Here is a 27475-nt window from a genome sequence, read left to right as displayed (position 1 = left end):
GAAAACACACCAGGACAGCATGGCAGCGCTGGATTATGGCTCAGAGCGACGCGCTGCGTGTTGTGTCGAGTCGTGCTGTATGTGATCGGAGGGCCTGCTGTAAGACTGACCCTGGCAGGCTGGCACAGTTTTCATCATAAAGAATTAGAATCGGCCAACTGGCAGCAGCTCGCCGCAGTTTCCTTTCCCTGCGCGGAGCTGCGTGCGTTCAGGGCGGGTTCGCGTCCGGGTCTCGGTATTAACCCGGGCTTATTGAACTTGTGGCACTCGGGAAACTTTCACAACGTGTCAGAAACAGCTTGAGCTTTTGCAAAAACACAAAAGTTTAAAGTACTTCAAATTACCCCCCCACCCCCAATGAACAAGAACCCTAAAAAGCCCCATGCTCAAATTTGAGCTTGACGTAGCACATACCCAGAGTCCTTACTGTATAGCAATTTCTTATATAGGCTACATTTTTTTTTGGCTTTTATTCCCTTCACACCCTCAACCCCCCCCCGTCTCTCTCTCTCTCTCTCTCTCTCTCTCTCTCTCTCTCTCGGAGTCCCATCCGTTGTGCAGCCGCTACAGTAGCCTGCGACTTCTAATCCCCGCCGTCCATGATTTACCCGCAGCCCGTCTATTTAATTCTGCTAAACCCCCAGCTGCTGCCCTGACCACTGGCGCTCACGACAGCCTGGGAGCCGCTTTCTTGTATTAATAATTCACTAGCGCTCCGCTGCTCCTGCACAGACACGGCTCCGATCTGCAGGCCAACACCACCCTCCTCTCCGCCGGTCTCATTTATCCATGCATCTATTTATTTGTTGATTTTTAACATTGATTAATCAGCGCGTTTTTTTTTTTCCTTTTTCAACTCTTCCCCCCATCCCTCTCTCCCTCCCCTCCCCCCTCTCTCTCTCTCTCCGTGTGCAGCTCTCTCACACGTACTGGTGCTCGCTGTGTAATCTACAATAAATACGGCCCGTGTTCTCCTCGTCTGAACTGCTTTGCACTTTTTATTTTACGACGGAGGAAGAGGTTGGATAAGGACAGGGGGTCCACTGCTGTCGGTGGGGGGTGGGTTGTGGGGGGGCTGGCAGAGCGAAAGAGAGAGAGAGAGGTGATGTCAAAAGAAAGCGTAAAAGAGCAAAATAACTGTTGCTGGAAAACGACAACTTACTGTCAGTCTTAAATTGCTTGCAGAGGAGCCTCTTTTCGCGGCTGCGGCGCTGCGCTCGCCTCCACCCCCGGGAGCTCCGGTGCGGCGACGTCTCCCAGCCGGGACCCCGGACTGCGGCAGGGCGCTCCGGCAAGGTGAAGGAGGAGAAACCCCGAATGCACGGACCTCCAGAGCCCTGGGATAATCCTGCCTTTTTCCTCAGAAGAGTTTCTGTTTAAGAAAGGGAAAAAAAAGTTTAGTGGGCCACAGGCGGCCTCGAGCGAAGGTTTTGTGCTTCCGGTATCACCGAAGAAATCGAGTCTTTTTTTTTTTTTGGAAGCCGAACTTCTTCTCTTTTTCTTTTTTTCTTCTTCTTTTTTTTAAAGAAAATGGGTCTTTGAGTCTGTTGGCACAATTCCCTGCACCATAATGGTACGTGCTGTGTAAATCAATAATTTGCTCTTTTTAATACGTTTGAAAGGCTGTAAACAACTCCTTTTCTCTTTAAACAAGAAAAGAAAAGAAAACGTTGCTTTGGCAGCACCTTTTAGTACCTAAAAAGAAACAAGGACGCTTTAGTTGACATCCAAGTTTTGCAGCTTTTGTAAAATTGATCACATATAGTCTCCATGGTCGTCCGTGAGGCATAACTTTCTCATTAACGTCGTTATTTCCAAGGCTGTTGTTCAAGTATCTGAATGTAATTAATTAAGTCTTTAGGGGAGAGTTGCCGTTTTAAGGCTGAAATTCAGATTCCCCCCCTGTGTGTGCGTGCTTGACGTGGACATAGTCTAAACTCATAACTTATCACTGAAGGCTTTGGAGATTGAACTTTTGCTCGCAGTAGTATTAACATCTTTACATTATACAATTGATCATTAAAAACGTCCATATGATTAAGTGGGCACCCACTCCCTTCACCCCACCCTATTTTAAATATACACATACCTATGCTATGCCCCTTCAGAGACCAGGGATTTGGAAAAGGCTGTATGCATTTATAATGTATGCATATATGTGCGCATAAGAATTGTGTTTGTGTTATTGTGTTCCATTAATATTAGAAAAAATAGCCTATAGTAGATTGTACATTTTAGGTGGCCGTCTTCCGTTATCTGTGTGGCTCGGTTCGCCCGAATTGGCGTTATCTTGCATCAAACACTTTGTAATAATTTGCGCCAGACGTGCTATGATATTGTGGTGTGTCTCCTAATGCTTCCATTAACGCACGGACACTGTCTGCTGGCCCGAGGGGGAGGGAGACACGTTGGGAAAAGTTTGCCAGCCGGGCAAAGTTTGCGTTTCTGCTGTTTACTAATAAAAGTAAACCTGTATTAAGCGCGTTACTGGACACGCGTGGAGAGGTGTCTGGGAGCTGATGGGCTGCAGCCTGTCAGATAGGTCGCTTTTTGTGTCTGTCTTTGCCCCCTGCGCTCATCCCGTGTTGCCGAGCCACTCAGACCTCACCTGCCGAGCGGCGCTTCAAACGTGTTCACGTCTTGAGGTGCCAAGTCAGCACTGTCCCTCCCGACACACAGTCTGGGGCCAGGGGCCAGGGGCCAGGGATGCTGCTGTCCTTATTCATTTCGAAGATGCCATTCAGTTTTCCAGCAACCGTGCTAATAAAGATTATTATTATTATTGTTATTATTATTATTATTATTATTATTATTATTATTATTATTAATAATAATAATAATAATAATAATAATAATAATAACACTTTCAGTGGGATATAGTACACTGTAAAAAATCGTTACAAGTTTGTGTTCAATACATATTTTACATTTGCACATGGTGTTCAAAAGCCATTTCGTGTTTTTACAATGGTATTTCTTTAGAGATTAAAAAATAGAGTAATACTATCCGTTAAACGTATACACGTGGTTTAGAAAGTGTGTAGGCAGTGTAGTAGTAGTGTGGAAGTGCTAAGAGTAGCTCAGGGACACTGAGGTCCCTTCACCGTCTCCCTGCGCTGTGGACTGGTCACTTCTGGCCACCTCGGTCAGCTGGAATCTAACGTTTGACAGTTTTAAATCACTATTGTCACAGGATCGCGATTTCAATGCCGACCTATCCTTTCCGCACAACGCAGACACCATTAAGATATATTATTATAAAATATGTGCACTTTGTGTATTTATTTGTTTTTGTGTGTCTTTCATTACGTGCACATGTATAATTTAAGATACATGTAACATGTGCGGATTGTAGCGCGGAGATGCATGCTGTGTATACATTTATTTTATTAAGGCATTTTATTGGAGTATTTTATATATATATATATAATCTCCCAGAAACTGAGATTGAAGTGTTTATTGGTTTGTTTACTTACTGTGGAAAGGCCTAGGTCCCCACTCTTAATTGTGCTAATGTACATTATTCATTTTTCTTCGTGTCTTTTTGATTTGAGGTACCGCTGCAGGTGGTCAGATTGGGTGATAATTAGTCTCCTTTTTAGTTGGTGTGTTTGTTTTTCGTTTGACACGAAATAGAAAAAGATTTGTATATATTTGAATAATAAAGTATAGCCTTTAATGGTGATTAAAACAATTATTATATAGATCGAATTACAAATTCAGAATCACACCGTGCAGTGCTGCGCAATGCTGGTGCTAAACAGGAAACTGCGACCTGGACAGACTCTCCCGTGTCGGACTGATTGTCTGATTGAGCGCTCTGAGCTGAGAGAGAGCCGTGTGAGCCGTGTGTGTCTGTGTTGCTAGTTTAACAACAGTAGGCTGAGACTGATTGATTAGTACCTCCCTCTACAGAAGATTTTAGCGTCGTTTCACTCGCTTCAGACTCAAGGGTCTTGTACTTAATACTACTACTACTACTACTACTATGTGTTAATGTAAAACAGAATTCTGCGGCAAAGTCGTTGAATAAATTCCATTCATGTTATAAATCGCGGTCGAAATATATCCTAACGTAATTTACTTTTTATGCGATTTAAAATTAGCTTCGAGGCTTGCAACAGCAATTTATAGACAAATAGTATGTATTTTAATATAATTTTGTGGAATTAATACAGTATTTATTATTATTATTATTATTATTATTATTATTATTATTATTATTATTATTATTATTATTATCATCATCAGTTTAAACGCATGGAGACACCAACAGCTGGCAAAGGTCCTCAAAGCTAACTAATGGTTTCCAGGACTAACGCAAATTATTGAATCATTCAGGAAGAAGACAAAGAATGAGCTCTAGGTTATTAGGGAGGATTTATTACATTTTCCCATTAACTTAAAAATAACATAAAATTACAGACATCATGCAGTACATATAAGTGCTAAGAGAAGGTAGACCCTAGAGCTTTTATCTGCTTCTTTGCAGTTTGCATCCAGAAATGTGTCCTGTCGGTTTGGATGTGCGGGAAATAATAACAGTAGTTTATTATCAGAGCTGTGTAAATGGTAAAATAATTATATCCTGTCGCTAAGATGTTGGTGCACATTAGGGAGAGGCAGAGCCCAGTCTCTATATCTGAAATGCTAGTTATAAGATGCGGGTGGCCAGCCTCTTTTGGCTTTCTCCCCTGATGATGTCATTCTGTCTCGGTTGTATTGAATTGCATCCGACGGTCGGTAAACTCCTCTTCCCCGTGAAACAGAGAAGACTCCTGTCGCTTATAGTGTCACCCATCCTCTGTATTTACAGCCCACGTGATCTGTACAAAACCACAAACCTGCAGGACCTCGGCAGATCAGGTGTTTCAAGGAAGATGCACAGAGAGAAGGCTTAGTTAACATCACCTGAACAGTATGGTTGTGCAGCTTCAGTTGGTCATGATTCTGGTGATAAAACCTGAACTGTGCCAAAATGCTCTGCTGAAATATATCTATGTATTTATAGTGACTTCTGTGATTGAGAAGCTGTATGTTGTGCTGTAAAGAAGAATAATGACAGATTAGCTGCAGAGACCCTGTTATTGCATGTAGTGCGTCAGGTCTGTTGTGTAGGTTTTGTGGGAAAGGTGCAGCTGTCATCGTCCCAGAGATCGGCTGACCTGTGGGGTTAGGCAGTCAAGGCGGCGCACAGTGTTGCATTCGACGTACTGTGTGTGGTGTTGGCAGCACTATACAGTGATTTGTGTTGCTGTGTGTGAGTGAGTGCAGGCAGGTGAATAAGCCCAGGTGTGCTCATACGGCCCGAGTAGCATACTGAATACCCCCCAGCACACACACACGCACCCCCCGTCCATTGTGCCAAATGCCAACAGATTAGTTATTGTCTCTTTGCCGAAGCATTGTGGCTCCTCAGATGGAAGTGAACCTATGAAAAGCCCTGATTGCTGGTTTCCAGTTTGCACTCACCCCTATTCCCCATGCACACAGACACACTCACACACACACACACCCTCCCCCCCCCCACACACAATGCAAAGCAAATGGGATGAAACAAGTGTCTCTTCAGAGAACAGCTCTGGTGAAGTGGGAGAGCGCAATTAAGACTGCAGATCGCCATTGTTAAAGCCCAATTAAACAGCTCTGCTAGAGCAGCGCAATGTGGCGATGCAGGGAAATGGCAGCAGAGGTGCTCCTACTGACACGTCTCCTGTTAAAGCGCACTTCGCTTGTGCAGCTGGTGTTTTTGGAAGTGTTGGGAGGAGGCATCAATAGACCTGCATTGCATGGATCGCATAAAGATCTCGGTCCTGTGACTGAATGCTTCAGGGACATTTTTGGGAAGACTGAAGGGTGGAGAGGTCTCTTCACAGTCCCAGCTCCTCCTTTTTAACCCGCCGAGTGTCACGCTAGGACGCAGTGTGACTCCTCTCATCCCCGTAGAAGGGGGCTCGGCTCAGCTGGCCTCTGCCTCATACCTGCACCAGGACTGGGGGAGACGCACTCCCTGCTTCCTCCCTATGTGACAGTCCAATCTAAGCTGTGCTTGTAGGTGCTGTGGATTTTATATGATCTCCTAGCTCAGACACCTGCCCCCTCCCCACCCCCGCAGAAAGCGTTGATGCACTTGCCTCAAAGAGACGCATAATTAAACATGGCTGACTAAAGGGGACACAAATATTAACAATCTATACTGTATATAGTGATTGTGGCGGTACGGGCAGTAGACGCTGGCTGCAGTGAGACTTGCTTTCCTGTTGTTTGTGGCAGTGATCGCATCACGCTCCAAATATCCTCCGCAGGGGCCGAACCCGCGGGCTCGAGTGCGACTGTGCGGCCTGCCCTCAGGAGCAGCACTTAATATGACACAACCAAACAGAGGTGCCGGTGCCTCTCTCCTCACTGCCGGGCTTATACCCCCACAGCCCCCCGGAGATGGGGTTGAAAATATCACAGTTTTACAGCATATCCCCTGGGGTGGCGCTGGCGTGGACTCAGACAGCGTTAGCCTCCCCTTTCATTTTTTAACAAGTTTGCCCAGCCTTTGATGTGGCTGCCATCAGGCGCGTTGCAGGCGCGTCATCAGCAGTAAATTATCCACAAAAATTATAATGATAAAAAATAATAATAATAATGATAGCAGTAAAAACTGAGCGCTGAGCACCTGTGGATTGCTGTGTGGCCGGAATAACTAGAACCAAGCGGTGGACCAGGTGGTGTGTGAGTGCGTGTGTGTGGTTTCTTGTGCGTGTGTGAGTGTGTGTGTGTGCACATTGTGTTGGACTCCTGGCATGCCACTGACAATACACTCATTCAAGGGATTCTCACAGTCTTGGAATAACTCTGTTGGGTTCGACTCGTGAATAGCATCGATAGCAGGGCAAAGAGAAATCGGCACACACACAACACATATTTCTGTGTGTATATAAATATAGTATAGGAGAGAGACTAAGGTATTCAAAATGCAACTCTGGAAAAAATTATGAAAAGACATTGTTAGCTCAGTTGTCTTTGCATCATGCTTGGTCTATAATTCCCAGTAGAAAGAATAATTTGATTTTAGTTGAAAATGCTTTTCATCCATTCTGTATAGGAAAGGACTAGAATACTTGTATGAGGAATTCTGTACTGGCATCTCGAATCCTGTTAGTGCTCCTTGCTTCTTCACACGGGGGTCCCGGGGGTGGCTCTCTCCCGTCCTCCGGGGTGACCTGCTCCTCTGTTTTCCAGCTCATTCCACATCACATAATGACTTAATTGGACTAATTATGTGGATAAGCAGTCAAAACACCTGTTCTTTCCAGGTCGTAATCAGCTCCTAATTGAAAGGTGCAGTGGAAACCTGCAGGAATGCAGCCCCCGGAGGACGGCAGTCCCCTGTCCCACACCCAAAACGAATGCCCCCCTCAGACCCGTCCCCAGCCTCCATCTTTAAGAGTGTAGGCGCTCTCTCTCACTCCATGTAGGTCATAAACCTATTTCACCGACTTTTTTTCTCTCCTCCTCTTTCTGCATTTCTGAAATGTTAATGAAGTTTGGCCTACAGGCTTTTTTGCTCAGGGCTGCCCATATGGATCAGGCATATGTTACTTATGTATAGAAAACGATTGCATTGATAATTAATACCCTGTTCCGTGAGAGCATATACAAGAGGAGAAAGGGAGGCTGTGTTTGGGGGAGATCCATCCAACCATCCATCCATCTCCACACACATCCCACATCAGAATGGCTGCCCCTCTCCGTCCCGAAATAAGAGCGTGTGTGCCCACCCCAACCCAGCTCTGGACTGAAATAAATCAGAAATGCCCCCATCCCTTTTGAGGCCTTTATTAAACAATTGGCCTTTAATACAGAAATAAATATATATGCTTGTCAACTTATTTTGTTTCGCCACTTCTAAGCCGCTGTGGACTTGGTACAGCATTTTTGAGCGGTTTGACAACATGCCCGCTGCCCTTCGTCATACGGCAGTGGACCCCCCCACTGTGACCCCCACCAGGGAGGAGTCTAGCCAGTCTAACCAGAGAGCTTCAGAGTCGATTTAAACCAAAACCAAACAAACTGGCCTGCTTCATTATATTGGGTCCAATATCTGTGCAAAAACCTTGTGAGGAGTTTCTGCAAATACTGCTCTGCTTGTTGTGTCGGTTGTGTTGGAGGTGATTTATGCTGTGTGAGGGAAATTGTGTGTCTTGCATCTCGTCCCACGTCCGTCCCATCCTGTCTTTGGTGGAGGGGATTCCCCAGGTGTACACACCCCTGTTTTAATCATCAGGTATCAACTGCACCTCACTGCAGCAATTAACTGGCCACCTCTATCGTACTGTACGGGGGTACTGTGTGTGTGCGTGTGTCTGTGTGTGAGTGTGTGAGTGTGTGTGTGTCTGTGTGTGTGTGTGACTGTGTGTGAGTATGAGTATGAGTGTGAGTGTGAGTGTGTGTGTGTGTACAGAAGGTTGTAGACTGTGAGGTCAGGGCACCCTCACCCATCAACACCCCTCTGCCTGCTCATGTGGGGGGCTACGTTTGATTCAGACAGTCAGAAAACTCTGAAACTGGAGACTGCTGCAGTGCTGTTAACAGGAGTACGGCACTGAAACTGCCATTAAATCACGCAGCCAGTTCACATAAGACATGTTGGGTGAGAAATAAAACTTCAAATTTCCTGGTGGTTTTTTGCATTCTTCTGCAGTGATGAATTGGGGAGGGGGGTGGATTTGGCTACCCAAAGGGGTGGGGTATGTACATTGACCACACCCATTCACCCACAACCACACCCACTTTATGTACCCACGACCGGGCTACGCCCCTCATCCTCCCACTGCCCCGCCCCATCACTCCCGCACATGCCCAGTCGCAGGCAGCCTGCAGCTGTTTTCCACACGACCACAGCTTCTCATTTTCCATCTGCGCTTTCCAGAGCTAATTCTGGGCTTAATTTGACCGCCGTGTGTTATTTAACAATGAAACTGTGTACTAAAATTAAAGTGCACCCTTTTTATGTGCATATAAAAAAAATGAAAAAAATAAAAACACAAACCCAGACCCTCACCCCTCCTGCCTCCTTCCCTCCAGAAAGAGAGAAAAAAAGCAACTTCTCATGGCAAAGATATGAATAGCCGGCTCCCTCGGCGGTGCGGCGCTGGGCTGGGTGGTTCAGGGAACGTCTGGGAGTCATTACTGCCGCCCGAGCGGGGAGCCGTGGAGCTGCGGGCAGGGCACAGGGGGGGCACGGGGTCAGAGTTCAGGGTGGGCACTCTGCTGTCCTGCCACCGCCCCACCCCCTCACAGTGGATATTTGTGAGGGTACAGCTCCACATGTTGGGCCTTATCAATGTTTAGGCAACCCCCTCCGCGTACCACATACACGATCCTGGCGGGGACTTCGGGGGACGGGTTGGGTGCCAGTGAGTGTAGTTGTCCTGCTATGGTGAGACGAAAAGCCCGGGCGACGGGGGTGGTGAGTCTGTGTGGCTGATGACCGAACGCGAGGCTCCCTCCCCGTGACACCGGGCTGGAACGTGGCCGGGCAGACGGGGCTGCTGAGCCAGCGACGTAGACGTGTTCTGTAGACGTCCGCTGTCTCTCACAGTTGGGCCGAAGGGGATCTCGGCAGAAATATCCAGTTGAGAATAGATAGAATTGGATCCAGTGTGTAAAGAATGACCACAACGAGTGCCTTTTAAAGTACATCACGGTTTATTTAGGGTAGTTATATTAAAATACTAGGAAACATGTTGCATTTATATCATGAAAATGCGTGTTGTGTATCATCACCTTCCTTGGTAGCTTTTTTCACACGACCTCTGTGTCTGAGAGTCACAACTGTGACGCCGTGTGGACAGGGCCGTTAGCGAAGCATTGGAAGTGGCAGGCGAATGAACGTCTTCACAACTACACTGAAATCGACTGTAAAAATATACTGGTGGCCGTGGTCTGAGAGTTGGCATTTGCTAACTGGGCCGGAAAATGCACATTCCTGATGCATTCCTCGTATAATGAACATCCTGTATTGCTTAATGAATGTGTGCCACGTAAAAAAGATAGAAATATCATTGTGTCTACTATTGATGTAAACCTGCAAAAGGAAGAATGTTACTAATCTTTTGTGTTGTTTTGTTGTGTTTTTTTATACTAAAATAGTTTGCCTGCTCTCTTCAGAACACAAAAACATCATCCACTGCTAACGTGTCTCTTGCATTTCCAGTTCATCGCGGCTCTGAACCAGAGACCCACTCCTGGTCCCCGAGAGCCACCTGACGTCTTAATCGAGCCGATCGCTGACCCGCTGTCGTCAGTGGGGATTCCCCGTCTCACCTGCGGGGCGGACGCTGGCTCTCTGAGACCAGGAGGGAGGGTCCCGGGCCTTCTGCACAGAGAGGGCAATAGAAATGTGTTTAAGATGCAGGAGCAGTGGTTCCTCTGTCATGCTGTGAGGTCTGTTGAACACATTGGATGGGGCTGTGTCAGTGACTGTTGTGTTGCATTTCAGGCCACAGAAACCTTTCTGGTGAACGAAGAACCTTCCAGAGGCCCTGCGCTGTCTGAGTGCTTTGTAATATCAGATTCGTACAGGGTATGCATAAACTATTATTACTCTTATTATTATTATTATTGATTGTTAGTTTTCATGCTCTTGATGAATGCTCCATCACAGCTGCAAGTTATTAAAGTCATTATTCACAGACCCAAACCCATACATGACCTTCCCATTGCAGGTTCACTGACAGGAAACAAAACACAGCAAAACAAGGACCAGAAAAAACAAAAGTGAACATAAGTGACCCAAGTGAAACTATTATAATAATTGTGTTAAATATTCACAACTCGCTGATCCCATTAGCGCAGTTCAACTGTTGTGGCCTAATGCCTATGATTCTCCAGAATTATGTTGTTGTTATTTAAGGGAATTAAAAAAAGGTCAGGGATTATTAAACATGTAAATATTCCCGTTGCTTGCTTGTACGTTGGGCAGCAGCTTTTCGGTTTACGTCTAGCGAGGTTAAACGGTTTTCAGGTGCCAAGCATGCTCGTAAATCAGCCAGAGCCAGAACTGTGAGGATTGCAGTTTGTGACCGTAGGGGCGATTCCGTCTCCTGCCTCGTACCGGAGGAGCGGACGGGATAGGACGCTGTCTTTACCGTTGTTCTGGTTTTCATTTGTTCCCGGTATTGTTAGGTACACATGATTCCTGCGCCTTCTCTCTCTCTCTCTCTCTCTCTCTCTCTCTCAGTGGCAGTACAGCTATTGTTTAGAGGCTGGTATGATGGGGCGTCACAGGCCGACCACAGTTAGGGGTCTCTTTATAAAATTGTGCCTAATAAAGTACGTTCATGGTCAAGTTCACAGTTCGTTAATTAATTGAGACGCATAGATCAAGCCTGACACCTAAATTGTCAGCTCCTGACCTATTGATTTCCCTGGAGTGGGCAGTGCAAAGCACGAACTAGGGTTTTCTCCAGGGCGAATCAGTATCCAGCAAACTCTGGGAAAGATACCATTAATAAATTATTGTACTTATTAATATGCATGGGTGTCGAGTAAGTGGGGGGGATGTGAATTCACAGCATGGTAGCCTGGGGGCTGTTCTGCTCAGCAGCCCTGACACCAGATACGCAGTGTAACACATAAGACCAGGCGTCTATTCATAATACATTCATCACTACTCGTTCAAGGAGTAATTGGTTAATTGAGAGATGGGTTAGATCTACATCTGGAAGACCTAGTTGGCCCCCTAGGTCAGTGTTAGGATTGTGTGGCTGTGTGGATGCCGACGAGGATGTGATGAGGAAATGATGAGGGTATGTAGTGCAGTAATGGCCAGACCACTGTCCCACAGTACTGTCAAGTGTTCAGCTGTGCTCTTCACGAGTGTGTGTGTTTGTGTGTTCATATGGTTTTGTTGTTGTTGTTGTCCATTAAAGAGCGATTGACATATCGGATATCCATGCAGCAGTGTTTGTGTGAAGCCCCTACGGAAGAGAATCGCCCCCACCCCCAGCGGAGTTTCCCACAGTGAGAAGCATTTAAAAGGGAGATTTGATCATTACAAACTGTGGTAAAACAGTGGAAAGCCAGATGTGCAGATTGTGCTTATTACATTTAAAAATCATAATTAAATAGGGCAATGCTTCAATAAAAATAAAAATAAAAAATAAAAATATATATATATACAGCGCTGCAATAAAACCCTCCCCTCAGGGTCTCTGCTCCCTTTTTTCACCTCTCCTATAGGGTGTGGCGGGTAATACACCCTGTGGCTGGGATTGGCAGCGCAGCGCCGGGAGCTCTGGATCTCATATAGATGCTGTACGTGAATGTTAAATCAGCCCCCCAGGGTCCTCTCTGGAAATGCTTCTGATAGGACTTCAAGGATGCGAGTGTACAGTGGTGGTGCACGACATTTTAACACCGAGAAGTGCCTCCATTTACACCATGCAGGGGTGTGTGTGTGTCTGTATGTGTGTATAATTTGCCCTCTGTCCACTGAGGTCAGGCAGAGACCACCCAAGACGAGCTCTGTCATCCAACCACACGGCAACATCTGAGCTGCTGCTGCCCAGTGAGGAGTGTGGGGGGGAGGTTGACCATGCACAGCAATGGGAAAGGGCAAAATTCTGGGGTCCCCTCTGTGCCGTGCAGCAGCCAAAGAGCAGCCGTGTAGCCTATCAGCGCTTCCAATTGAAAGGTGTGAAAGAACGAGTGAATTAATCTTGGGATTATCTGCAGCACTTAAACAAACAGGCCATGGAGACCCAAAGTGCTTTTATATTTTGTTTCCCTTCGCTGATCCCTATTAAGCCGCTCTGGATCGTCTGTGTCGCTGGCTTGGGTGACCTTTTGTAGCCGGTCCAGCTCTGAGACCTTCCTCACTGCGGTGTCCGTCGTAATTAGCTGGGAAATTCCATGGGCTGTGGCGGCGGGCGACCCGTGTGGCAGGCGTCCCGCTCCGTTCTGTACAGATCTGTGCCACGGTGGCTGCGACCGCAACCCCGCACTGCTGACCTGATTAAGCCATTAAACATAAGGAGCAAATTGCCTATCATTGTCACAGCACTAATGCGTTTCCCCGCTAACGTGTCACTAACGTGTCATGGTTAGAATTGTCAGTGTGCTTCCCCTGTAAACACATACATCGTGTTTTACAAATAGCGAGAATAAACGTCTTCCTCCGTGCCTACCTAGGGACCGTTGATAGGCATTAGCCACTGGCACAGTGATGTCAACAAAGCAGTTCTGTGTGATGCTTGTACTGCAACGGCTTTGAAATAACAAAAACCACACCAGAATAAAACACATGGATGTAAATTGACATATTATGGGATGGGAACGTAAAGATCACAATCAAATGGCACGTTGCGTGATTTGGGCACGAATTGGCAGTTTAATTGGGGAATGAAAGGGTCTAGGATCCGCGCGTGAGCCAAGCCTTGCCTTCCACAGCCAGGTCTCCAAAACCAACCCCCCCACTGCCAGGTCATGTTTAATGACCCACTGCACTTGTTTATGTCTAAATCCTGAAAGCAAAATGAAAGTGAATGGCAAACACGACACCGAAATTTTGGGAAAGGGCGAAATTGTGAAAGAAAGCCAGCATTTTGCGGGAGAAAGTTCTCCAGCATAGAAGTACGTGATTGCGCAGCAGCTGTCAAACAGTTGTACAGTCTGACCCGGCATAGGGGGGTGCACTGCTGTCCTCGCAGCCCCCAGCAGCGCATAGTAATACCCCCCCGGCCTGTCAGTCAGGGAGGGGGAAGAGACGGCAGCACACTTCCTGTCAGGGGGACTCCGGCAGCACTGAGGGCAGGAGGCCATTGCTTTTCATTCAGGGAGACGTTATAGACGAGCTGGTCATACTGTATACAAACACTATATAATACATGGCTTCACATCCCTCAATCTGTATGAGCTCCAGCTCTTCACTTTTGGGACACTTATGATTTGAGTCCGTTAACCTGTGACATGTTATAACCATGTACTAAGCGAATCCATACATTCTTCTTCATATGACCCCATCAGCACCACAGGAAAGTGTCATCAGTCTTCACCTCACAAGGGCAAATAATTATTGTATCTATTTTTTTTCTTCCAAGGAGCAGTTTCGTATACTCCTGCTGGAGGTGTGTATATATAACTCAATGTGTGTCAGGTTTTATTTTTTATTTTCACAGTAGACCTATATAGATTTTGTATTTTTTCTGTACATCCTGTGGATGCAATGTTTCGAGAACATGTGAAAAGGCCCAGTCTTAGCCTTCAGGAGCCGATATCAACACGGGAATCCTGAATTGTGTAGAAACTGCGTGTCCTGGGTCTCAGGGCATTTTCCACTAATCATTTATTTAGTCTCATAATGCAAACTAATGATTTTTCTTTTGGTTGTTGATTTTGAAGAACATAATGTTCAACGTTAAAAAATATATAATACAAGCAATCTTGCTGTCAAGGACCTAAATAGACATTTCTATATATTTATGATATGTACATTTTGAGAGTAATTCTACATTTATAAAATGTATGTATGTGTCTGTATGTATTGTATGTATACATACACACACAATCATTGAAACATTACTATATGGATGCATATTTTTAAATATTGAAATAGATAAAGTAAGTTCTAAAACAGTGTATCAGAAAGCAATATATGCGTGACTTACCGTAACAAGCCTCATGAACCGCCAGCCGCGTATCTGTGCGGTGTGCCCTGGACGCGGAGATGTTGAGCTTTTGTGATGCCTTGTTATTATTGAAACCCCGCTACGTGTTACACACAGCAAGTCATACAGCCCACCTTCAGTACACGGGCTGCGGGAATCGCTATTGTACGGCTTTGAGAAAAAATCACCTGCATTTAATCTTACATCACCGCATCCTGCCGTAGGGATTAGTCACCTCCATAGCGTCACACCTGCAGATAGAAGCGCCCGCAGGGCCGGGTACCGGACCCATCGCACACACCCGTCCTATGACAGGGGTCCGACTGAGGGTCGACAGTTTGACCAGCCGAACCTGTAGGGAAATACTGCTTCCAGCCTTTGACAGTGATGATTTCAAAATCATAATCATTCGGCAATCACACAATATTTAATGTACTTATATTGAACATACTTAATTTTATATCGCGTCCGTATTTTCATTGTACACTGCAATGACCCATCCCTCCATCCATCCCTCCATCCATCCCTCCATCCATCTTCGAAACCGCTTATCCTGGCGAGCCGGTCCCGGCAGGCACACACCCGGGACGGGACGCCAGTCCTGCAATGAGCCCCTGCATGCAAACATACCTTACATATTTCTCGCTTTGAAAATACAAGACCAGCAATTCATCCGTATATATATATATATATATATATATATATATATATATATATATATATATATATATATATATATATATATGTCGTTACTTTTAGGCGGAAACTTTGTAAGATTTGTAATAAAATTAAAAATCAACCTGAATGAAACCCAGCAGTAGTAGCCCGTATGACGATATTTTTTTTACTAATATGAGAGTCTTCAAAGCTTCAAGTCTGTTGTTTGTCGGCAGATGAATCATTGTAATATTTAGTCATTTGACCCTCAAAATACACATTTGCAATTAACAAATGCAGTTCGGTAATAGTCTCCACGCAACGTTGAGCTAAAAAGCAATCGTAAAATATATATTTATAATATGTCTGTACTGTACAATGCGACAACAGAAAAAATAAAGCATTTTAAACTCGCAATCGAGACGTTTGCACGTAAGGATTTTTTTAAGTAAAAGATTTTCACCGCAAAATCTGATCTGCAAAAAGGCTGTTCTTCGCTCAGTTGAACTGGGAAAAAGGGAGGGAGAGAGAGAGAGACAGAGAGAGGGAGGGAGGGAGGGAGAGAAACTTTTTCCAAACTTTGTGTCGCTTTCACTTTCTGCCTTTCAAGGCGGAGTTAATGTTCAGCATGGAGTAGAGGGGACGGCGAGCCATTGCAATGCAGCACCACAGCAAACTTTCATCCAAGTTAAATAAGCTCTCCAATTTTTATTTCTAAAAATAACCATGTATTCCCCGTACTGCTTGACACAGGTAATGTGCGGATTGTTTATTTCTTGCTTGCCTACAAACTTGCAGTTTGCTGTTTTTCTGCCGCTATTTAAAAACACTTTAAGCTGCTTTTCTCCTCCGCTTTTTTTCTCTTTTGATGGCATCTTTCCAACGGGCTTTCTTATGCGTTTCATTGCACATGGTTTGTAGAGAAAATGGCGCTTCTTCTCCCAAATCTGATTTAATTTAAAAAAGGCTGGACATTCGTAAAGATTGTTTAATGTCGAAATGTGTCTCCCGAGGTGGGTGAGTGCGATTGCACAGTGCAGGGATAAGGATTGCGAAGGAAGTGCATGCATGCAAAAAGTTGGATCCCAGATCTTTCTGGTGTGGGAGCGGGGTTGTGTGTGTGGGGGGGCAGGACCGTGTGTTTTTGCCGTGCTCCGTGCCCGTGTGTGTGTGTGGAATCGGTACCTTGCGGTGTTGCCGCGCTCCGTGCCCGGGTTCCCTGGCACAGTGACGGCACAGTCGGGCTGGGAAGTTTCCACAGGCGCAGGGTTACTGTAAATCCAGGCGTTTTTTTCTTCTTCTTTTTTAAGGCCGTCTAGGGTTAACGTAAAGGGACGGTTGAAGTCGGGAACGGTAGTTCGGTAGTGATTTTTTCCACTCAAAAAGCAAACAGACAAAACAATAAAAAACAGTGAATTTCGTGTCATGATTGTGAGTTAAATCATCGCGTCCCGAGTGCAGGTAGGTGGCTCTCATCTGTTCAGAAACGGGCTCTCTGAGTTTGCAGGACTCCTGTGTTACTTTGTTGCATTCGTGTTATTATTATCATCGTTGTTGTTATTGGGTGCCGTGTGCAGAAGCCAAGCCTGATCAATTCAATTACTTTTGCACAACAATTCATGTAATATTACTGGCCTTGGGTTTATGATGATCAAAGGCGAATAGTTCTGTGAATTATTCCGCCGGATACATAGTCTATAAAAAAGATACATGTGCAGCGCCGTTTCCTGCAGAATCACTGTCGTGGTCTAAAGTAGATATTTGTCGGCAGTGGGTCTAACTTCTCTACCACCTTGTTGCATGTGCGGAATAAAAGTTATATGCGCGAAAATCGGACTAAAATGCACCCCCACCCCAAATCGTCGTTAATTGCACTGAACTGGTTCCCTATCAGTGGGGATGTCAAATAACTAAGAAAACTATATGTATTACCTCCAGCAAAACTACGACACACCTTAATTAATTCGGCGAGATACTTGCAAACATACGTGTATACATATATACATGCATGAATACAGAACTCTTTAGTTCTTCATAATTCAAAGTAAGTCAAAGCAATTTATTAAACTCAAAAGCTGGATTTTGAGAAATAAATCTGTCTCGCTATACGACTGTTTTCCTTTCCAGCCGTCAACATACACTAATGTTTCCCCTGTCCGTGAGCCTACCCGAATTTGTAAAAGTATTGGTCAAGGGACGGTAAATATAGAGGCTATATAGTGCCTTGTTAGGCTGCATAGAGTGGTACATATTGTATAGAATACAGTAGACAATTCAACATACAGTATTTATAATAAAAGCCATAAAAAGAAGACAACCCAGTGCAATGAGCTGTGAGTCATGTGTGTCAGAGTCGATTGCAGGCGTGCTTGTGCAGACCAGAACATCGTAGTAAACTCGGATTTAAGTGTCCAATCCTCATGAACCCAACAGGGCCACATTCAGCACCTGTAGTGGGCTTGATTGTTATATTCTACAGTGACTTCATATGACAAAACTGGTAGCCGTTTTAATTGCCGACCTGCGTAACTTCTGGAATTGTTACATAATTGACAAAGGCCGCCTTTCACCGCTTATTTATATGGTCATGTTTTACTATTGAACTTCAACGCCTATGTATTACTTTTGGCTGTCTTGTTTTAATAGTGTGTGTGTGTGTGTGTATATATGTATATATATATATATATATATATATATATATATATATATATATATATATATATATATATATATATTAGTTTTGTTTGTGAGTTCCCAGTGGGATTGTAAATGCGATCCAGTTTGAGTAATGTGCTCCTACACTGGGTTTCAGTGTAATATGTCTATTTATTTGAAAATGTGTGCATTTCCTACACTTGCAGTTATTTAGAGGCCCAAAACTCTCCAGTAATTCGATTGTATTTTTACTGCTTTTTCACCATGATTGATTAATTGATCTAATTTATTTACCAAGGTATGCATGCCAATATGGTTTTGTCTTAACCCGCACGCCCAGGTGTAGATTACAGCTGCTCGGTTGCGCATTGAACATTTCAAAGAATATATAGGCCATTTTTATTAAATGTACTTTTAGAAAGCTTATTATAAGCGTGTATTCAATTAATATGTTTTTACATTTCAAACTCATTTAGCAAAGCTTCCCTATGCAATAACGAATTCATTCCTAATTGCTTCTGGTGCAAGTTTAGCTTGTAGGAACAGCACCTCCTGAAAATAATGGTTGTTTTTTTTTGTAATGCAAACAACCAAAAATAATAATAATAATAATAATAATAATAATAATAATAATAATAATAATAATAAATATATATATATATATATACATATACATACATATATATATATATATATATATATATATATATATATATATAATAAACACATTTTATAGGAAAAACAAGCCTGTTATATTGATTTATTTATGTATTTCCTGCTAAACTCAGACGTTATTGCAAATGCTAAGATAGAGTTATAATAATTATTATTATTTTGCGGATGGATGGAAATGCTTATGTTGTATACAAAACACCTTGTAGTAGGCCTACCTACTTAAAACTAAAACATGTGTGCGTGTATACACACATGTGTGTTTGTGTGTGTGTGTGTAATATATATATATATATATATATATATATATATATATATATATATATATATATATATATATATATATATATATATATATATATATATATATATATATATTACATGGTTCCTAAGCTTATTAACTGACATTTCTTCCAGGGTCATATTGCGGCCTACAAGTGCATGTGCTACCGCTTAGAAATGTGAATTATAATACTGATGGCGTTCAGCCCTTTTTTAAATTAAGGTTTGTTGATTTAACTTATTCGTAGTTTGGTAACTAATTTAAGAATATTTTATATTTTAGTATATATTAATGTACAAGCGTCTCGGTTTTAATTTCGCTAAAAAAAAAACAATGTGCAAGGTAGGCATTTTTAAACTTTTTTTTTTTAACAAAATGTTATAGCTTTCAGATTTTTTTAATAAAATTTAAACAATCTGGCGCTTCCTGGCATTAAAAAGAGTGTTAAAATTGTTCCAAAATCGTTTAAAAAATCTCAAAAGAGTATAAAAAGAACCCGGCGAAGAGCGCGCGATTTCTTTCCATTAATTAAAAATAATTGGCAACAGTCACCATACCAAGCACAAAGCATGCGCGTCTATATGGCGTTTTGATGTGTTTTAAAAAATGAAAAATATGTGCATACAGACGTATCATTTGATGCTATGTTTTTCATATATATATATATTAATAATATAGTAATATATATGGAATTACCAGCTTCCCAATATGTCATTTCAACATGTGTGGCTTGAGGCCTACATAAAACTGTCAGGAAAAAATGGCCTTCATTGTACAGTGGTACCCGCAGTGCTTGTGCACAGTCCTATACATTGAATGTATTTTGTAAAATGTATAGTTTTGTATAAATAGTGGCGCACCACGTGGCCGTGCTGTTGGAGGAATGCGTCTCTAATGAGCTCTCACCTTGGGCTGGATTCCAGCACCGGCCCCTGTTCCATAGGAATCCTCTGTCTGGAGATTCGCCTTATATTTATCGTTCATTTAATTGCGGTTAATAATTAAAAACAGAGGTGAACCCGGGAGATGGTACAGATGTAAACAATCGGACGATGAATTATTAACAGTGATAAAAGCTTTCATGGAGAGTGCGAGGGCAGCGTGGGGGATACGGAGTGGGAGAAGGCGTGAAGAGCGCAAACATGGGGGGGCGCTTCCCCTGTCTTTTTTGGGGCGGAAAGGTACTCCAATGCACTATTAATGAAGGACATAATATAACGTTGAAACACACAGTCTGAAGCCTATTCGTTTCATTTAATCGGAAGCCATTAATACAACTGATTGTGATTTTACTACAAAACTAGACGAAAATTGTATTATTGTGCGCTTGAATATCAAAGTGTAGCCAAATAAACTACGCTTTAACAAAAGTGCTTGGGCTGCCGTATCCCTTTTGCATGCTTAACGTTATGATTATAATAATTATTATTAACAATGACCATTGAAAGTCGATCTGCGAACAGTGACCTTATGTTTGATCTAATTAAGAATTCATATTTACCGTTTATTATTAATTATTGATTTTATTTTTTGTGTAGCGTGTTGGTGGATCTTATTTTTTCTTTCGTAATAAAGCTCAGCTTTATATTTATGTATTTATCTAAATAAATGGGGACTTGTTAAACATGCCAAACTACTGCCTATTATTATTGTTTATTGTGATAATAGCAACAACAACAATAATAATAATAATAATAATAATAATAAAAATAATAATAATAATAATAATAATAATAATAATAATAATAGTGTTGTTGCTGTCGCTGGTGATGAGATCAATAGTCTAATGTTTATAACATGAGTATAATATGTAGATCAGTCAAATTATTTGTATGGTATTTCAATTTATGCAGTCAGATTTGGAATCGCTTTTTTCCGCTTAAAAGTTCAAAGAAATCACGAGTGAAAAGATCGCGGATCTCACACGCCGCGTTGTGTTCATTTCACCCCATATTGCGGATATTACCGACATACTTGGATATATAGAGAACATGCAGTCTGGCTTGTTGTCGCTCAAGCCCGCGTTTTCTGCTTGTGTGTTTAGGACAACCCCAGACCTACACATGACGGCCGTTTCATGTGTGCGTTTGTTAACCGGGGAGCGTGTTTGTGCGTGCGCTTGGTATGTGTTCGTGTATATAAATACAGCACACACATGCATGCGTATTTTCCAGCCTCGTACTGGATTCTATCTTATCTCCTTGTAAATCTGTAATTATGAAATCAAGAATTAAAATATAACGTATAATCATATAATTCAGCCTAAGTCTGATTATTTTGCTGTTCAAGAAGACGGATAATAAAATCGTGCAGGGGTCGCCTCGCCCAATGCGCGCCGCTCCCTCTCCCCGGTTATCAGCTCGGCGCTGCGGACGGGCGGGGGTTACCGGGGGACAAAAGCCCCGCACCGAGCCCGAGCGGCCCGCCGGTGCGTGATGTCATCGCGTAGGTAGTCGGTACCGCAGTCTTAGAGCACAGCCTGTGTGTTCAAGCACAGCACAACATCGTCGTGTTAGAAAGACGCAAGCTTGTGTTGTTCCTCTGCGGTTCTTGACACAAAAGTGTGTTGTCCTTGATCAAATATCAAATACGTGTTACATGTAACACTTCAGTTCTAAGAGTGCGAGTAAAGTAAAGAAAAGGTGATCGACTCAGTTGAAACTTACAAAATAGCGATTTGTAGTTAATCTACAGACTTGTCCTGAAATATAACCAGTTAGTTCGGGTGCGTCTTCCTTTCCTCCTTTAGCGCTAAAGGTCATTTACCGACCGTCTTTTAAGACTGAGTTTTAGTGCCAGATGTGATTAAAAAGTTGTTAGACATTAGTTATTAGAAGTGACAAAGTTGTTAAACGGTTAAAATAAGTTTTGTCAAAACAAGAAACCAAATAAAAAGTGAGTTTTCCACGTTTCTGTTATTTTGGTGAACTTTTGAAACGGGCTGCATTCCTCTTCAACAAAGAGCAGCTGGAAAAGCCGACAGCACCGCAGCTTTGTGCAGGAGGCGGCCGGCCGAGGTGTTAACCCGGCTCGGTGTCAGACGCCTGCACGCATGCCCAGCCCCGAGTCGCCGTGCGTGTACACGGGGCTCCAGCAAAGCTCCGCAGCGAAAGGGCTTTGAACCCGAAGCCGCAGCTGAGACTATGACCTGGTCAGTGCGCTGCCTGTTTATTCACACCGATGCTGCGCAGGCTGGCATGAGGGCCAATCAAGCGCCGGGCCTGCATGCCCAACACAGCACACAATTAACCCTTTACCTGCCCACGCCACCCGTTAGGCAGGGTCGAGCCGTGCATTGTTTTAATTTCAATATTTGACGGTGCCTACAGAAGAAACATGCGTATCCAGTGGCCGATACAGACCACAATGTGAATCAGTTTGATTTGTTTCTGTTTTCGTTGTATTAGTGGCCCTTTCTCTGCGTTGCGTCACTCATGAGTATTTGTGTCCCTTTTACACCCACTTCAGTGTGTGAAAGGTGAGGAGATAAATGGGCAGCTTTAGGTCTTTCACCTCGAAAAGGCGGCGGCGGGAATGATTTGTAAGGCGTATAAATAAGCCAAAAATCCCAAAAATGACCAGTATGTTGGTTTCAACAGATACTGCAAGATGATAAACGAGAAATATGGCAGCCTTTAAAGTTTAAAATAATAGTCATGAAAAAGCAGTGTCGGCAACATAATACAAACATTCAAGACTATTATTATTATTATTATTATTATTATTATTATTATTATTATTATTATTATTTATTTCAAATTTAAATGCTGGATCAAGATATAAATAAAATCGTATAGCCTCCACGTTCCTTTTTTTTTGTTTTTTGTTTTTACCACCACAAAACACAAGGCATTGTGCAGCTCGGCGAGTTACAAAACGCGAAATTAATTTTGCTGGAAGGAGCGTGCATATTGACAAACCCGCGTTTGAAGCTGCGGTTTTGGACTGTGTCGCGTCCCCCCTTCCTCACCCCGGGACCAGTAAATGAGTTGGATCAGCTGTTATGGGGATTAAAATATAATAGAACAACACTCTGAATAAACAGAAATGTTGGATTTTTTAAATTAAAGACAAACAAAATAACAACTGTCCTCACCCCCGATGCTTTATTGCAGCTAGACCGGCGTGTTGCTAATGCCGGGCTCTGGGGTAACTCCAAGACTCCCAGTGCGCGTCCTGCGGACACAAAGCCGTGCAAGCCCGTTACAAAGTGGCGCACAATGTCCCCCGCTTCTAATGATCGATATCTATATACAGATGCAGTATCTCAAGTGTCCACTCTGCTTGTGAATTGACAAGGTCCATTGTGGAACCGGATGAAAATCATATTTAAATTAGATATTAGATAATGGAAAGAATTACGCGGCGAAACAAACGAAGAGGCCGTTCCAAATTCTGGTTCTTAATGTGAGTGATGATGTGTACACTAGTGAAGCACAGATTTTGTTTTGGTATTACTTACATTAATATCTGATGTAGTGATTCCAGATGTATACGCCTGTGAAAATGTGATGTGAATGTGATTTTATGTGAATGTGAAAATGAGCTAAGAATGTTGTAATACAATGTACATCTACACAGACGCACACAAGAGTCTGTTCTACTCCAGATCCTTATTGGTTGAGATCATCGCAATAACGCAACACCAAACGGACGGGTGCATCATTAAGCGCAATGCACACGCCGAGACATCAGCTCATTGTAAATGACTAAATAACCCGCCCGTAGTATGCATATAAGGAACTGCGTGTGTCACTGTGCAGGGCTTCTCGGTATTTTCCATTTCAGTACACTTCATAGATTACTACAATGTGGATAAACTTGGATGGATGATAATCTATAGTTTTGCATGAGAAAAATAAAAGAAGATGCTACAGTTTAAATCCACGAGGGGAAAACCGCAGTTTTAATATAGCCAGTCCCAGTCGCCTTAATGTGGATATTGAAATATGGTTTCTATGGAGTGCTCCAACCACAGTCCCACAGGATTCCAAACTATTATTATTATTTAATACTGTGTAATATATTCATTGTGTGCCGAACTGTGCCTTACTGGGCTTGAGAGGGCTGCTAGTAAGTGTGATGTTTATACACTATACTACCAGAAGTATTGGGACAACAGACAGATATGCAAAGACAGCTGTTCATGGGGTTCAGAGCCACAGCTGACCTTATTGGCTGCAGCTGGCCTTTTGATAGGTGGCCAGAGGAGTGCTTTTCCACCCCCACCGTGTAGAGAGATGGGTCCCTGTGGTCTTTTCCTGATGTGCTGTCACAGTTCGGTGCAGAGATGCACTATGGGATATGGGTCAGAACTAGCTGAGCGGGCCTTGGCGTGCCTCCAGTCTGCTTTGACACCACTCCACCCAAACCCCTCAGTAGGAATAGAAAAGCGCCGTGGATTGGTCAGGCACCCCCACACACCAGCCTCATAGACTTCGCCGAACCATTTTGGAGTGTGTGCCCTTTTATATCCCCGCCTTGGAGCGTGTGTAGCCTGTAGACACAAGACACATCCCTGCAACTCTCTGACACCTCTCAGACACGGGAAGACTGGCCAATCAGAGGAGCCTCTCTCTTCCTCCGCCTCTCTCTGTGAAGATTTGTTTTCAAACTTTGGATCACACCTAGACAAAGTCAGGAGTAATACTCTGATTGTCGAATGTCCTGGAGGCACAAGTTGTTGCGCAACATGACCTGCATTTTAACTTGTGCAGGAAGAAAAGTCTTGTCGGGACAATTCCTCATTCTTCCCTTGCATGTTATTATTATTTATAATTATTATTATTTATGCCTTGGCAGACGCCCATGTTAGAATCTGGACGAAAAGACAAATTGGCAAAATCCAGAACATTTTTTTTTGTTCTGTTCTTTTTACTTTCACATTTATTTCTAATTGTTTTTTCAATTGCGCTGTCAGATCTGGCATAGAAGTGGTGCCACCGTGTGATAAGCAGACTTCTCATGGAAGCTGGGCGCTCTCAGATTCACAGCCTGGCGGCATGATGCCCCATGGCACCAGGCAGTGTTCCCCCAGGCCCAGCCAACAGTGCCCGAGGATCAGAGGGAGCACGGCTGTGGAACCCGAGCCCTCCTGTCCTCTCCGCTCCCCTGCACTGGGGTCGGCTTTCACTAGGCTGCTACCACGACGCCCGGCTGAGATTGTGAAAGCGATAGGGGTGGTGCGCCTGTGCCACACCCAGGCAGGCACACCGTGTTCTCTTTAATTATTCATCCCTGAGGTCTGGGTTCCTGCCTTTCCCCATCGCGAGCCAGCATGCCCGTCCGCCGCGCAGTGCCTCCGTTTTCGACATGGCGGTTATCCACTCTTTCCTCGGCGCTGCTCTCTGACCGGGCCGGCCGCCTCGCCTCGGTCCTTCCACGGAGAATCGTATTGGCTCTTTTTCTAATGGTCAAAGATTGAGACCTCAGCTATTGTGTTGATTGTGCTGCAGAATCCTGCAGGTCCTCATGATAACACACACAAAGCACAAGTGACATGCAAACACAGTACAATAGGTGTACAGTACGCTTGGTGACATCCAAAGTAAACTCTCCTACCCAGCAGACAGCAGGCTGAGATTGCCTGAGCCGAGCTCCTCCCTCCTGCCCTGCAGACTCCCTCCATCTCATGTACCAGGAAGGCCTGCAACTAATGGTTTTGAATTGGAGCTAATGTTTTATTCAGTAACGCACACTTGCTGGTTTTCTACTCCTGGCTTGTTTAACTCCTCAATCTGGATGGCAGGACTGTGGTTCTCTGTGGGGCGTGAGGTTGGAGACCCCTGCCTGATCAGAACACGACAGCTCGAGATGGGGATCGGTCTCCCGCCTGCCGCCTGTTTTTGAGTTGTTGTTTATTTGGAAATACTGAGAGGAATGATGGAGGTAGGCAGTGTGGGGGTGTGGGGTGCGGACAGAGTAGGAATAAAAGTGGGCGTCTGTGTGTGTGTGTGTGTGTGTGTGTGTGTGTCCGCCATCCTGACCTCCCGCTCTCCTGGCGCAGATGCCTGGCAGTGGTGCAGCGGCGGCGGCCTCCTTGCGGTCTCGCTGTGTTGTGTTGTTACTGTAGTTACGGCACACACTGCGGGGGAGACGAAAATCAAACAAATGTGTGCTGGGGAACCTCAGAGTGCCTGGGAAATCAGCTCCCTCCACCCCTCCACCCCACTGCTCAGGAAAATAAATCAATGTAACTTACTTACTGCAAAAAGAAATTTGAACTACCCCCCCAAAAATAAAAAACGGTGTACGATGTGGATGACAGTTGTGTTCTGTGTCTCTCCCCCGCCTCTCCCTCTGTCTCTCATGCCTCCCCTGCTGCTTTGGCTTTCATTTGCAAACGAAACCGAGTCCCCCTCGTGTAGCGGTCTGAGCCATTTCAGGGTTTACGAGCTGCAGGCTGTTGTGTTGAAGCCAGCGCCAGGTGCGGGATATTGCGTGTGGGTTTTTTCCTCCCCTGTTTTTTATTTATTTGAAATCTTGTTTTGGGTACGATTTGCATCTGCGCACATGTGGAGTTAATATCATATGCATTCTGCCTCCCTGCTTCACCAGTACAATCCGGGCACCCGCCTGCAGCTCGTGAAACATGGAGCGGAGTGCCAGACGGGGTCGGGAGGTTCAGACCCGCGGTGGCACTTTGAGATCGGTTTTCCAGAGGGCTCGAGCGAGAGATAGCGGTGCCGGGGGGCCGTGGTCATCTTACACAGATGGCAGCCATAGAGAGGCGCTGACACAGTGACACTCCGCCGAGGAAACTCACAAGCAGTGCGAACGGAAGTGGTACGGAAATGCACTTGTGAACGTGATGAACTCAGATCATTAGCTGTCTTTGAAAACGCTTTGTTAGAGAAAAGACAGCAAACAAAGAAGCGCACCAATCCCATAATCCCAAACCCGTCGCACCGGCGTTGAACATGAAATCCTGCAGCTCGTGGGTGTTTTTTTCCCCGGCGTTTTACAACCGGAGATCATTCGCACGGGTCTGAATTGGCCTGATAAGATCATGACAGCGAGGTGATCAATGTGTCGTAAAGTAAGGTCACCTCGGTACATTGTGCAGACGGTCCCCAGTGTGCCGTTGAGCCTGATTAGACGCACTGTGAACTAGAATCAGACCGGGACACGACATCTGTGAGTCGCGGTGATTCATGGGGACCAGAATGCAGTGCGGTTTGAGTTATGAAACTAATCTGACTAGTTCATAGTGCGACATGTTGTATATTATTAGTTTTATTAGATATTCAATGCATTTATTTATTTGAAAGCAGAAGACAGTGACTTTTTCTCCAAAGGACGAGCAGACGGTAGTTTTTCCACGGGTGAGAGCAGCAGGAAGTGCAATTGGACATAAAATTTAAGCTCTATTTAAAGTAATTTTTTAACATATATATTTTTTTAATTATAGGCAGTAGCCCTTATGTCTAGCATGAGGTGCCAATTAAGCATTTTAAGAGCAATTTAAGCCTAATTTATACCAGATCCAGGCTCTGAATGTTTCTGTGTCAAAGAAAGGGAAGGTTTTCTTTGTGGATTGATGGTT

General features: G+C 44.1%; 1 protein-coding gene across 10 annotated transcripts in view; it reads left to right on the top strand.

Moving 5' to 3' along the window:
- The first annotated feature begins 1108 nt into the window (after positions 1–1108).
- Positions 1109–27475, top strand: part of LOC136752541 (nuclear factor 1 X-type) — a 145880-nt gene continuing 119513 nt past the window's right edge. For 3 of the 10 annotated variants that reach the window (XM_066707949.1, XM_066707955.1, XM_066707948.1), the window contains exons 1-2: positions 1109–1573; positions 10496–10579. In XM_066707949.1, coding sequence (XP_066564046.1) covers positions 1571–1573; positions 10496–10579 — 87 coding nt within the window. In that variant the 5' untranslated portion in view covers positions 1109–1570. Of the gene's footprint in view, positions 1574–10495; positions 10580–15920; positions 16074–27475 lie in introns of those variants that run through there. The other 7 variants (XM_066707950.1, XM_066707958.1, XM_066707951.1 and 4 more) reach the window with 6 other exon arrangements.

The sequence above is a fragment of the Amia ocellicauda genome, chromosome 7, assembly GCF_036373705.1.
Source record: "Amia ocellicauda isolate fAmiCal2 chromosome 7, fAmiCal2.hap1, whole genome shotgun sequence".
NCBI classification, from domain to species: Eukaryota; Metazoa; Chordata; class Actinopteri; order Amiiformes; family Amiidae; genus Amia; species Amia ocellicauda.
Note: the sequence above shows the minus strand (reverse complement) of the source record. Positions and strands in the feature narration are given on the sequence as shown.